The 14,716-nt window shown below is 43.9% G+C and overlaps 1 protein-coding gene across 1 annotated transcript in view; it reads right to left on the reverse strand.

The window, feature by feature from the left end:
* Window positions 1–6,439, reverse strand: part of LOC132887635 (CBY1-interacting BAR domain-containing protein 2-like) — a 50,660-nt gene extending 44,221 nt beyond the window's left edge. Inside the window, exons 1-3 of the mRNA XM_060923101.1 lie at window positions 6,335–6,439; window positions 479–576; window positions 34–267 (exon numbers count right to left, since the gene is read on the reverse strand). Of these exons, the coding sequence (XP_060779084.1) occupies window positions 34–267; window positions 479–576; window positions 6,335–6,439 (437 nt within the window). The remainder of the gene's footprint in view (window positions 1–33; window positions 268–478; window positions 577–6,334) is intronic.
* Window positions 6,440–14,716: the final 8,277 nt, after the last annotated feature.

Consider the following 14,716-nt stretch of genomic DNA (forward strand, 5'->3'; position numbering starts at 1 on the left):
GCCTCAGAGTAGCAAGGGTAGGCACTTGTGGACCTCAGGATGGCAGGAGGAGTTTGTAGATCACAGGATGGGAGTAGGAGCTTGTAGACACCAGGATCACAGGAGTAGGTGGTGTGAACCTTGGAATGGCAGGAGTAGAAGCTGATGGGTCTCAGGTGGGAGGAGTAGTAACCTGTGGACCTTAGGATGGCAGAAGTATGAGCTGGTGAGTCAAAGGATGGCAAGAGTAAAAGTTGGTTGGTCCCTGGTTTGCAGAGATAGAGGCTTCTAGACCACAGGCACATGAGCTTGTATACCTGTGGCAAAAGATTTAATTAGCAGACCTTAGGATTGCATGAGTAGGAACTTCTACAATTCAGAAAAGCAGTATTAGAAACTTGTGGGTCACTGGGTTGTGGGAATAGGAGCTTGTAGAGGTCAGGATGGCAGGAGTATGACCCTGTAGAACCCAGGATTGCAGGACACAGAGCTAGTAGACCTTAGCATAGCAGGAGTAGGAGCTTGTAGGCTTCTGCACAGAAACAGGAGGTTGTGTGCCTCAGGCTGATTGAAGTAGCAGTTTGTAGGTCTCAACACCTAACAAAAAAGGATACAGATTCCTGCTTTCATTTCTGTTAGATATGACCTTGTGTTGGCCAGAGACAGGACTCATGATGGCAGTGTGTTACTACAGTATACTATTGATGTCACTGTGTTTGACTAAACTTGGCTGAGTGGCCTTTCCCAGCTGGCTCTCTCTTCTCTCTCCGTCCCTCTCTCCCTCCCACATCTCCTATGAGAAGCTCAGCCTGGCAGCTCTTGTCTTTTGTGTCCTGCTATGAGTACAGCCCTGAATAGAGCACGGAGACTGAAAAAGACCCTTTACTTCAGCCAAATGGTTTTTTTTTTTCTCCATCAAGTGGGTTTTGGGGTTAGCTCTTAAACTTATATCCCCATGGCTGCTGCTTTAGATTCTGTCATGAATGGAAAGGAGAGGGGGAAGAGTTTGGAGCTCAACCATGGGATGATTTTTTTTTTTCCTGTACGTGTGTGTGTGAAGGTTTGGACGGGTATGACTGCAGTGAAAGTGTTGACATTGTGGGGATGTGTGAGTGGTTTGTAATGGAGCAGGAACTGGCAGGTCATGCAGGCCACAAATTTGCTTCCTCACCAAGCAAAAAAAAAAACCAAAACTCTCTGGTTCACTGCATCTCTACAATAGGATTGATGCAATGAGGTTATGCTTTTTATGCATTAATATTAGTTGAACAGATGTCTATGGCAAGAGCACGGTAATTTAAAATGTATGAATGATGACAGTTTTGATGCAGTGGACCTGCATCATGATGATGATGATGACGACCTGCAGGTCAAGGACATAAGAGTTTGCTCTGTCGTACATTACAACAGCAGAATGTAATATTAAAACAGGACTACAGAGTCAGTTCATTGATATATGAAGAACAGCCTAATGTGATAGAATATTAAATAGAATACAAATCACATGCGGGGCATGTTCTCCCCGTGTCCGCGTGGGTTTCCTCCGGGTGCTCCGGTTTCCCCCACAGTCCAAAGACATGCAGGTTAGGTTAACTGGTGACTCTAAATTGAGCGTAGGTGTGAATGTGAGTGTGAATGGTTGTCTGTGTCTATGTGTCAGCCCTGTGATGACCTGGCGACTTGTCCAGGGTGTACCCCGCCTTTCGCCCGTAGTCAGCTGGGATAGGCTCCAGCTTGCCTGCGACCCTGTAGAACAGGATAAAGCGGCTAGAGATAATGAGATGAGATGAGACAAATCACATGCAATAATCTTTTAAAGTAATGATAAACATCCTGCACCTATAACAGTTTTTTTTCTCACATATAATTTATCAAGTATAATGTTTTTGGATGTTATCCAAATACTAGTATAGCTGATTCTGCTTTACTTGATATTTCTTTTCTTTTTCTTTCTTTTTTTTGACAAATCTGTGTACTACTGAATGGCATTTTCATGGCTGAATCCCATTTAAACCTAAATAAAGGGAGTAAAATTATATAGGAAGTCAGTAAAATCTTATGAATGCTATAGTAAAAGACAACTATCTCTAAATTCTTGCTACAGACAGACTTAAAAATTTTATGTGCCCATTATATCATGTTCACATCATGAAAGGAACTCCAGAGACACTCTAAACATGGCTATATAATCTGCTGTATAACACAAAGCGCATTTGTGGCCTCTCTATTTCACTCGCTCGCCTTCTGATCTTGTACCTCCATCGAAGTCTGGGTTCATATGTATCCATGTTCAACTGCTGGCAGATACAACATTAATTTTGTCTCTTTTTCAAAAGAAAAAATATTCCAGATGACGAAAGAAACTCGTCAGTTCAGATTAAAGCTGATTTAAGGCAGTGTTGCTTTGGATGTTCATCAAAGCGTCATTGGGGGACACTTCCATATTTGATTACTCGTGCTGTGTACATCTTATGGTGGCTATCCAGTGCCTTTGGATTTTAGTTACAGCCACAGTTGTCATTTAACATCGATATGTAAGTTATTTAGAACTGTTCAAAGGGGATCAGTGCTTTAAAATGTCATTTTCCTCCGCATATCTTTATCTGCTTGGACTTATTTGTCATCCATTTGAGTGCAATGTAGCATTTGTTCTCACTTTCGTCTTTGTTACTAGAGGTGTCCCTCAAGGCTCAATGTTAGGCCCTATGAAATTGTTTTAAAATTACACCACAATTTAGTTTTCTCCAAGTTCTTGGGAAACTGTTTCAAAATACTTCTCAAAAGGGCATTTTCACAATGCATGTGTTCACACCCAGGACTGATTCTTGGCTCATTTCAGGGAGTGGCTCATAATCGCATCATAATCAGAATTGTGGATTGATTGCGCAAGTCCATGTCACTTTTGTGTCCACAGATTTGCAAAATGTTAGGCACTAGTATTGTTTACAGTTATTTATTATTTTCCTTTGGTACCAACACACAAGCAGTGAAGTACAGTGCTTTTTTGGGTGCATGGCATATCTTTCCATAGGAATGCCTTTCTCAAATAAGGTTTTTAGCCATGCAGGGGATGACACGGTGATGCAGTGGTTAGCACTGTAGCCTCACAGCAAGAAGATTCTGGGTTTGATCCCAGTGGCCAATGGGGGCTTTTCTGTGTGGAGTTTGCATGTTCTCCCCCATGTGTTTGTGTGGGTTTCCTCCAGGTGCTCTGGTTTCCCCCACAGTCCAAAGACATGCAGTTAGGTTAACTGGCTACTCTAAATTGCCCAAAGGTGTGAATGTGTGTGTGAGTGCACAGAAAGGAACAAGCCATCCTACTGCTCCAATTCTGGACATCAACCAAACATAGTTCGCCTCAAACCCGGATCAGGTTCGGCAGTGACGATGATGATGAGACATGCAGGTCTGCAGGAGATGGGCATTTTTTGTGATGCACTAGTCCTATAACCCTTCCTCCATCATTACAAAAACTGAAATAGGAAGTGACATGATAAGTTTAACCAATCAGATTACCCTGCATGCAGTGCTGAGAGTGGACAGCTTTGAGACTTGATGTGGACCGCACCACAGTCCTGTTGAAGTGAACCCCACTGGACTGCTCCTGGTCTCAAAAAACACTTTCATATTTTACCAAATGCTCTGAAACAAAGCAAGTATGAAAACTACTTCAGTGTTTTTCTTAGAAGAAAGATTGTGGTGGGACAGCATAGAGCACTGTGCAATTTCTTTAACCATTGCATGACAATGATAATCTGAGTTTCTCTCTCTCTCTCTCTCTCTCTCTCTCTCTTTCTGTTGAGCTATACATGCTACTCTTGAGATACCAGTGATCTTCACCTGTTCTGCTCTCTGGACTCTGGACCTGCCTAATACATCCTGATAACCTACTTCTGGTTGGAGTTCTCATTACTTGGAACCACTTCCTGTTACTGAGGATAGCTCCATATGGACACCTTAAAGATCAATGAGATTACTGTGGATGGTACTTGGCACTTAGAAACCATAAAGACGGCTTCGGACTGCAATTGCTACCAACAGTTTTGCACTCAAGTCTCCCGTCATTGAACAGTTAACACTTTCAACAAAATAGACTTCAGGTTAAAACTATAATGAATTGTAATGAAATTCAGAAATAAGTCTGATGCTCATATTCATAAGTTGTTTACAAGCCCACAAGTTCCTGTTTACACAATTGCACTTTTTGACGAGTATACAGTTATCAAGTCAAAGGTCTTCCCATGCCAGGACCTGGTCTTCCCATGCAGTCTCCCATCCCAGAACTAACCAGGCCCTTAAGGCGCATTGGGTGGTGCCGATCTCCTCTTCTGTAGCCCTCGGCCTCTCACCTATACAGCTAGGGTTACAGTGGGGGGCTGGTCCTCTGGTAACCACGAGAGTTTGACTCCCCACTCACATCTATATTGCAGCATACCTTGCCAGACGGCAGTAGGTACCATTTTTATAATGGTCTTTTGTATGACCCGAGCACGAGTAGAACTCGCAGTCTCCTGATTGAGAGGTAGACACGCTAACCACTTAGCCAGCTCACTGTAGTATACAGTTGTAGAGGGGAATTATTTACGATCGCACTATCTGGTGTCACGAGCGTCACCACAGAATGAGACACCAGTGTCACCCTTTTGATTCTGGTTCCTCTCAAGGTTTCCTCCTGATGTCATCTCAGGGACTTTGTCCTCACCACTATTGCCTCTGGCTTGCTCTTTAGGAATACGTTTATAAGTTTAAATTAATATCTGGAATTTATATATTTCTGTAAAGCTGTTTTGTGAATTGAATTGAATTGTTTCTTCACATTCAGCAATGACTATATCCCTTTCAGACTCAGATTTTATTTTAATGTGGCATGAGTGAGCAGTCAGATATAAAGCTAGTGTGACAAAAAAAATTATGGAAACTTCAGAAGTACAGTCTAGTGTTTGTGTGTCTTTTTTGCATGTGTGTAGGAACGCTGATGTGAGGTTGGGGGGATGCTCTGAAGGACGCTGGGATTTTTTCCACAGACGACATCAAGTCATCAGTATTTACCCCAGCAACTGACTGTGAGAGAGGGAGAACGAACAGAGAACGGAGGGAGGGAACAGTGTGAGCTTCTTCCGAACGGGGCAAGCGGCCAACATCAACAGCCGACTCCAGTAGGTCGGCACAGGAAGAGAGAAAGAAAGCAAGAGGGGGAGAAGGCGAACGAGTGTGGGCCCAGAGCCTGATTTGTGTGCCTGCTTTTTTGTGTGTTGCGGTTTGTGTTCAGGCTCCATGGAACTCCTCCAGCACCGGCACACATTCCTTTCCCATTATCCCTCACTCTTTATGGGCACGCACACAATCACACATTCCAGCCTCTCTTCTTCTGATCACGGTTTGGCTACAGGGAGGGGATAAATTTGCAAAACACTGCTGGAAATTTATTGTTGTGCATAATGATGCCACAGAACATCAAATTTACTTGCTTCATTTTTATGTATCTGATTTATACAGCATGTACTACATATTTTCATTCAGGTCATGTGGGTCAACAGAACACTTCTTTGTAATTGATGAATATTCTAGCTTCAATAAAATATCTGCTCAGAAAGGAAACTTTGGTTTCTGGTCTCTATTTAGCTCCAGGCTCTGTAAAACAAATGATGAAGAAGCCCACCAACATCCAACCAGTCAACACAAGGAGGATCCCTGCTGATCAGGTTCCCTGTCAGTTCAGAAATGAACTGATTTGCCAAAACAGCTAGCAACATCCACCAAAATCTAGAACTGTACTTTTAATTATGCATCATTATTAATCTGAAAAACCTGCATGGAACAGGAAACGGAAATTTCTTTAAAGGGGGTAGTTAGGGTCCAAATGCCTGAGAACACAACTAAGAACAAGAAGATTTAACTCAAACCATTATCTTCAAGAACCCATTATTTCAAACGGAGTCCATAGCATAGGCATGAAAAAACAGACAAGCCTAACCTATACCCAAACACGAGAAAACAAGCAAGCATCAGAACCAGAAAGTAATTTCCTGGAACAACAGGAAAACATAGAAAGGTGGCAGTCATGAGGAATTGGCACATCATAAAACTAACTGGAAGGTGTTTGGAAATGCCACTGAGAGAAACTGGAGAAATTGCATAAAATATGGAAGAGGAAATGTTTATCGGCTTATTGTAGGAGCTGGGCATCTGGCTCACCTATAGGCCATAGTGATGATGTCCACCACCCAGCCTCAGCTTAGACAAGGGAGCACTTTGTGTCTTTGTGACAGATAAACAGATGATCTGAGGATTGGATGGTCTAAATAGTGCCATATGGTGTGTACCAGTCACAACAGGGACTGCTTTGCAGGCTCACCTTCAGGAATGCTGCATAATTGGGTGATATGGGCTTGCCCAGACATTCCAGATTGAACCAAAGGTTCATCCAAGAGTTAGGCCACTCGGTCATTAACTTCAACATCTTGCATGGGCTCAAAAGGGCAGCACAAGACGCGAGATCCCATGCCAGGCTCTTGGGGAATTCTGGCTTACAGAAAAATCATGTTTGTGACTACCCAGAGAGGTGCCATCCATAGTATTTTGAGTGGAATATACAGTACGTGGAGTCTTGCTGCTGCCTATCAGTCCCTGAAGAAAAGGAAATACTTTGGGAATCAGGCAATGCACCAGATTCAGTTGATGAGGTGCACACCATTTGTGGAACAGCTTCCATGCAAGAGCATGCAAGGCTTGTGGACCAAAGGCTGTTGCATTCAAGAGTGTTTCCTGAACAGTTAGAAAGCAGTCCCCAGTTTGTGATTCATTCTTAAGGGAATTGGGCTGGTGGTGTTAATTCTCTCTGTCCACTTGGGACAACAGATCTGCTCAGGCAGGAAACCACCAGAGTGTTCCTTCCACTAGTGGAAATTAAGGTCTTGCAGGTAGAAATACGAACAAGAGAAAGCAAACTTGAAGTAAGCCGGCATTGTGAAGTTCTGTAGCATTTCACTAGGAAAGAGCTTGCAATGGATAAAAAACATACTGTATACTCACCATGGTAGAACAGATGAGATGCATATTGTTTAGATTGAAGTCACAAAATGTTAAGTGGATAGCTTCAGATACATATTCCATGTGCATGTGGGCGGGCGGCACGGTGGTGTAGTGGTTAGCACTGTTGCCTCACAGCAAGGAGGTCCTGGGTTTGAGCCCAACGGCCGATGAGGGCCTTTCTGTGTGGAGTTTGCATGTTCTCCCCGTGTCTGCATGGGTTTCCTCCGTCTGGTTTCCCCCACAATCCAAAGACATGCAGGTTAGGCTAATTGGTGGCTCTAAATTGTCTGTAGATGTGAATGGTTGTGTGTATCTACGTGTCAACCCTGCAACGACCTGGCGACTTGTCCAGGGTGTACCCTACCTCCCGCCCATAGTCAGCTGGGATAGGTGCCAGCTTGCCTGCAACCCTGTACAGGACAAACAGCTACAGATAATGGATGGATGTACATGTGGTCAGTGACAGAATGGTAATTAAGGAGTAAAACTATTTAGGGTGAAATCTGATGCTGCTGCTGATGTTTGTCCTTTGGGGTCGAAGATGACCATGACTTCAATTTGGTGGGTGGTGGTTGTGGGTCCGGAGGTGACTGATGAGGCCAATCCAGGCTTTGAAGATGTGCCCATATGCTGGGCACATGTGGGTAGGTGCTGTAGTGGGGGTGGTGATAGTTTGAGCTTTTGGCACAGCTTGTTTCCTCTGGGCCTCGGCTATGCATTTCATCTCTGCTGCACGTACACCAGCTTTGCTCGCCATGCTGAACGATCCTGAGCAAGCGACTCCCAGGAGTTGAGATCGATTTCTTGGGTTTTGAGGGACACTTTGAGATTGTCCTTGAAGTGTTTCTTCTGCCCTCCCAGATTGGCACAGCTCAAATCTAATCATTAATACACTACTGATCAGACTACTGACTCTTGACCTTTTGAGTACTTGTTCTATTTCTCACCTGACCAAAACAATACAATTAGCTTGTTTGCTAGCTAACGATGATGTCAAGCAGTTGACTGGGTCATGATAAAGTTAGCTGTAAGTGTGGGGCGGCACCAAGGTGCACGATTTAGCACTGTTCCCTCACAGCAAGAAGGTTCTGGGTTTGAACCTCGTAGTCAACTGTGATATGCATGTATGGATGACCTTTTGCATGTCTTCCCTGTGCCTGTGTGGGTTTCCTCCAGTACAAAGACATGCAGGTTAGGTCGGCTGGCTACTCTGAATTGCCCTCGAGTGTGAATGGTTGTTTGTCTCTGTTAGTCCTGCGATGGATTGGTGATAGATTGCCTCTCGGGTGAAGTCAGGTGGGATTGGCTCCAGCTTCCTCAGTGACCCTGAAGGATAAGCGGTAGGGATAATGGATGGATGGATGGATGGATGGATGGATGGATGGATGGATGAATTGAATTGAGTGTTGTTTGGTTGTTGAGTCTGATGGTGTATAGATATTACAAAACCTTTTTTTGGGGAGGGGGTGTCTAAAATAAACAGGAACTACTGTTTGCTGTACTGCTCCAATGTTTGAATCAAATTCCACAATGACAGCTTTAGTAAGCTTTTCTCGCATATCCATAACATCCTCACACCTTTTGTAATTTCAGTCCAACAGTTCCAGTTTTAAATTTGTTTTAAATTGGAGTGTAGTACGGTATTTGGCCTCGCCGCAAGGAAACCGGGTCTCTGTTGTTGTTTTTCTCAATATAGAGAAATAAATTCTTGTCTGTAAGTTTCGGTTGAAAATCCTGGAGTATGAAAAAGATTGTGTGTGTGTTTGAAACGGAGGGGTGTTGGTTATGTGTGCCATGAGCAACTGCAGTGTGTGTGTGTGTGTGTGTGTGTGTGTGTGTAGCACATATAGGGGAGTTTTAACAGGCATAGCAGGAGAGTGTTCACTATTCATGTTTTCATGTCAGTGACACTGCTGTGTAACTCGATGCAGTAAATGTAAGTGCTTTGGCTGTACCACTAAGGGGTGTGTGTGTGTGTGTGTGTGTGTGTGTGTGTGTGTGTAAGTAAAACAGCCATTTCCAGAATGGAAAGCTGGTTTTTTTTAGCCTGGCTCCCCCATCCAGCTAACATCTGCTAGAGTGAACAGGTGTTATAGGCCCCAGCAGTGTGTGTGTGTGTGTGTGTGTGTCTCTCTCTCTCTCTCTCTGGTGGTGTCATGCAGAGATAACCCAAAATGACTGACACATACAGGTGAAGTGTGTGTTATGTGTGTGTGTGTGTGTGTGTGTGTGTACAGGATGTCTTTCATGTCCTCACCTCATTCCTTTGGCTCCAGCAGTCTTGCTATTCTTCACCTCTTTGGGGCAAATGTCAGCCTTCTGTGTGTGTGTGTGTGTGTGTGTGTGTGTGTGTGTCTTTCACTTTTTTGTGTGCAATTACTCAATGTTAAATATTTATGTACTTATTCAAGTCTTTTGTCTTCTCTCTGTCCACCTGTCTGTCTGCCTATCTGTTTGCCTGCCTGTCTGTCTGTTTGCCTGCCGTTCTGTCTGCCCGTCTGTCTGTCCGTCTGTCTGATTGTGCTTTGAGGTGTGTGCTGTGTCTGTGGTCAGATTGAAGTTTCCTGATCAGGAGTTTAAATGATGTGTGCAGACAGACAGTTTATCTGATCAGAGTGTCTTGTTCACGCAGGAAGGACGTGACATGTCACGTTTAACAGACGGACGAGTGCGTGGTGAACAGCTTTCTGTCAGCTGGATAGGATTGTGTTTATAAACCTGAGGGAATGTTTTCTCCTCAATCAACCCTGACCTTAGGGAGGAGAGAGAGCGGGAGGGAGAGAGAGAGAGAGAGAGAGAGGAAGGGAGGAATAATGCATGAATAAAGCAGCTGTATGATTCACAGCTCTCTGGCAGTTGACCTCTGTGCTTATTTTCTCACTCCTTTAAACAATATTTCAGTGAAGTTTCACAACTGTGAAATTTTTCTGGCTCTTGTGTGCGTCTCTAAATCAGCCAGGAGTCAATTCTCCAAACACTAATCCATGTGCTTGTTTGCTTAAACAGCAGAAATGTGGATTGTTGTTGGTGAGAGTGATGCTGAGGGGACGAGGTGGCGCTCGGTGGACATGCGGCTGGGACTCGCTGAACGTCCTGGTGAAAATAGCGTGATGGGTGAAAAAGGCGCTTCCTGATCTGGATCCTGAACCTGTGAACTGTGTGTGATCTGTACTTCCTACACACACACACACACACACACACACACACACACACGTATCCATCCAACCACAAAGAGAGAGATGTCTTTGTCCTCTTTTTGCCTCTCTCTCTCTTTACCCCCTGTCCCCCCCTCTCTCTGTCTCCCTCTCTCTCTCTTGCTCTCTACCCCCTGCCCCCCTCTGTCTCACACTCTGTCTCTCTCTCTCCCTCCCCTGCTCTCTCTCTCTCTCTCTGTCTCACACTCTCTCTGTTTGGCTGTCTCTCTCTCTCCCCCGCTCTCTCTCTCTCTCGTCTCTCTCTCTTCCTCGTCTCACACTCTGTCTGTCTGTCTGTCTCTCTCTCTCTCTCGCTCTCTTCCCTTTCTCACACTCTCTGTCTGTCTCCCCCACCCCCTCTATCTGTCTCACACTCTGTCTGTCTGTCTGTCCCCCTCCCCCTGCTCTCTCTCTCTCTCTCTCTCTCTGTGTCTCACACTCACTCTGTCTGGCTGTCTCTCCCTCCCCTTGCTCTCTCTGTCTTTCGTATCTCTCTCTTCCCCTGTCTCACACTCTGTCTGTCTGTCTGTCTCTCTCTTCCCCGTCTCACACTCTCTGTCTGTCTCCCCCCACCCCCTCTATCTGTCTCACACTCTGTCTGTCTCTCCCCCTCCCCCTGCTCTCTCTCTCTCTAAGATAAAACATCTGTGCTCAAGTGGACATGCCTTTGACCTCGCTCTCTCTTCACCCCGAACAGCTGGGACACATCAATTCAGCTCATCGTTTACACACACACACACACACACACACACACACACACACACACACACACACACACACACAGTCTTCCACCTGTTATTATCCGCTGTCATTCCCTCTCCTCTTGTTCCCTACTGGGGATCAAGTCCCAACCAAGAATAAGCGACTGCTCAAGGTATCTATGAATCTGATTTTCAGACACAAATGTGGTTTGAATCCTTTGTTTAAAGATTTGTCAGATCTAAGTGGGACTAAAGTTTAAGTAACTTTGTCGGATTTGTGTGTGTTTGATTCAGCAGCACGTGACATGCAGCTCTCAGCCACGAGGACTCATCACAGGTCCTGTGCTATAAATCTGAAGGCTGTCTAAAGTCTCAGAGAGAAACAGATCAGTGTGGAGCTTCAGGGATGAGTTTTATGGTTTCTCATCTTCTCTTCTGTGCCGAGGTTTCTGGAACGTTCTCCCTGCCTGGCTCAGGGCCACTACACCCGGACCTGCAGGCATGAGTTTCATAATAGCACTTTTGTTTGAATTTGCATGTGCTGTATGAAAAGTTAGGTTTGGGTAAGGGGCGGAGTTTATGAGCTTGTTAAAGGAGCAGTGTGTAATGTTTAATTGTCTGCAAGGTGAAATTACAAATGTAAAGAAAATACTGACAAGCCCATTGTCCTTCATCATAGCTGACCCCGCCCTTTCTGATGAAACTGTACATACCTTTAAAAGATCCCTTTCTACTTTTAAATGGGATAGTTCATTTACAGGCCAGAAAAAACATCAGTATGGAGACATGTAAATAAAAAAGAAAGAAAGAAAGTATTCACATGAGGACATAAGGAAGGATGGAAGGAATCAGTATGTATTTATGTAAGCATAAGGAAGGAAGGAAGGAAGGAAGGAAGGAAGGATTGAGTATGTATGTAAGCAAGTGAGAGAGGATGTAAAAAAGTAGGTAAGTGTGGAAGAAAGGAAGGAAAGAAAGAAGGATGTAGGAAAGAAGAAAGGAAATAAGTAGAATTTATATATGGACAACAAAGAAAGGAAGGAAGGATAGACAGAGGTAAGTATGGAAGGAAGGAAGGAAATAAGTAGCATTTATATATGGATGGAAAGAAGGAAGGAAGGACAGAGGTTAGTATGGAAGGAAGGAAGGATGGACAGAGGTAAAGAAGGAAGGAAGGAGTGAGTATGTATGTAAGCAAGTAAGAGGGGATGGAAAAAAGTAGGTAAGTGTGGAAGAAAGGAAGGAAGAAGGAAGGAAGGAAGGAAGGAAGGACAGAGGTAAATAAGGAAGGAAGCAAGGCTGGACAGAGGTAAATAAGGAAGGATGGATGGATGGACAGAGGTAAATAAGGAAGGAAGCAAGGATGGACAGAGGTAAATAAGGAAGGATGGATGGATGGACAGGTAAATAAGGAAGGAAGGATGGATGGATGGATGGATGGATGGATGGATGGATGGATGGATGGATGGATGGATGGACAGAGGTAAAGAAGAAAGGAAGCAAGGATGGATGGATGGATGATGGACAGAGGTAAAGAAGGAAGGAAGGAAGGAAGGAAGGAAGGAAGGAAGGAAGGAAGGAAGGAAGGACAGAGGTAAAGATGGATGGATGGATGGATGGGCAGAGGTAAAGAAGGAAGGAAGCAAGGATGGACAGAGGTAAATAAGGAAGGAAGGAAGGAAGGAAGGATGATGGACAGAGGTAAAGAAGGAAGGAAGGAAGGAAGGAAGGAAGGAAGGATGGCTGGATGGATGGATGAACAGAGGTAAAGAAGGAAGGAAGGAAGCAAGAATGGATGGATGGATGGATGGATGGATGGATGGATGGATGGATGGATGGATGGACAGAGGTAAAGAAGGAAGGAAGCAAGGATGGACAGAGGTAAAGAAGGAAGGATGGATGGATGGGCAGAGGTAAAGAAGGAAGTAAGCAAGGATGGACAGAGATAAAGATGGATGGATGGATGGATGGATGGAGGTAAAGAAGGAAGGAAGGAAGGATGGATGGGCAGAGGTAAAGAAGGAAGGAAGGAAGGAAGGAAGGAGTACAACATTAACCAGATAAATGTCTGATTCTCTTTAATAAATAAGAAATTGTACTCGTGGGCAGATTGATTGCTGTGGTATAAGCGGAATAAAACACTTGGGCACGTGCTGTTCTGCAAACACCGTCCACTTTTATTCCTCACTTTATTAAAGCCAAGTTCTGGGCGTGTCACTCGTCATATCTACCGCATTACAAAACTGTAAAGCAAAAACTGCAAGGTATAAAGTTTTATAAATTTTAAGTTTAGGATTAGAAGGAGATTAGATTAGAGATGAGACATTTTAAACATTACAAACTGCAGCTTCAGAATTTGTATTAATGTTGGAAACACGGGAGACGAGTATCATGGGATGTCAGGAGGACACAAAGCAGAAGAGATGTAACTTACCAAAGTGCGTGTGGGAGAGAGAGAGAGAGAGAGAGAGAGAGAGCGTACTGTGTGATGCTGTCTTATTCTGCAGACCAGCTGTTATCTAGAACTGTGGCCCAGGTGAAAAACCACTTAGTTTTAGGGAGAGCAGGACAGGGAAGCCGGTTGTTTGGCTTTTCTTCTATACCACACACACACACACATACACACACACACACATCTGAGCGTGTGCCAGCAGCCCTCCATATTCACTCTCTCCACAGTAAACACTTAAGAGGATTGCAATGTCTCACGATGGGAACAGACGGCAGAACAGAGAAGCTATGAAGAAACAAGAGGATAATCTTTCCCAGATGCTACACACACACACACACACACACACACACACAAAATACATGCTTTATATACAGCCTGTTGCCTATACACACATGTGATACATACTCTTTATGTATATGCAGTATAATATAAACACCTTCTATCAGTTCTATACAGAAAGACCCCTGATCACCACGACACACAAATGGTGTCTTGTAGTGTCGAATTGACATTCACATTTTTTTAAAGAAGTGTAACTCTGCATAAAAGGTGCAACTTTCGCTCTTAAAATGTCAAACTCTCAATTTTTCTCAAATCAAAGGTTCTAAACAGAACTCTATAATAGTGCTTTTGTATCAGAAAGACTTCTTAGATGTGAACAAATTCACTCTTTAATTATCTCATTAACATTTAAAGAACCGCTGAAGAACCCATGAACCCATTATTTCCTTCTTAGTACCCACGATTTGTTATTTAGCATTGAGCTAATCTGTCTTGGTGCTTGGTAAATGGGTTATTTCAATGATTTTAAAGAGTTTATTAGATAATTAAGGGTCCTCAGGCTCCTAAAATGGGTTTCGCTTTATTTTACACGGAAATATTTTGCTGTAGGATTCAACACTCATTACAGATGGAAGATAAAAACGATTAAAAAAATTAATCTCTCTCTCTCTGTGTCTGCCTAAAACCTTTATTTATTTACTCCACATGAAGGATTCAATCCAATCTAAAGCTTCAAAATGTGGAACGCTTAAGGGTTTCTCAGGTTTCCTTCTGAGGAAAAATTGAAATGTTCAGTGTAGACCGATAGAACAAACTAAAATGAGCAGTGAAAAACGATTTAATTAACTGAAATAAAATAATTATTCTATCTACATTCACTGGATATGAGCAATCGCATGCTCTGATTGGCTACTCTACTACTAGGCTATCAGCTCATAGACCATGAGTAGAGACAAACAAAATGGTGGCGCACATCAAGTCAGAGGCGGCACGGTGGTGTAGTGGTTAGCGCTGTCGCCTCACAGCAAGAAGGTCCTGGGTTCGAGCCCCGGGGCCGGCGAGGGCCTTTCTGTGCG

This window comes from Neoarius graeffei, chromosome 6, assembly GCF_027579695.1.
Source record: "Neoarius graeffei isolate fNeoGra1 chromosome 6, fNeoGra1.pri, whole genome shotgun sequence".
In the NCBI taxonomy this organism is placed as follows: Eukaryota; Metazoa; Chordata; class Actinopteri; order Siluriformes; family Ariidae; genus Neoarius; species Neoarius graeffei.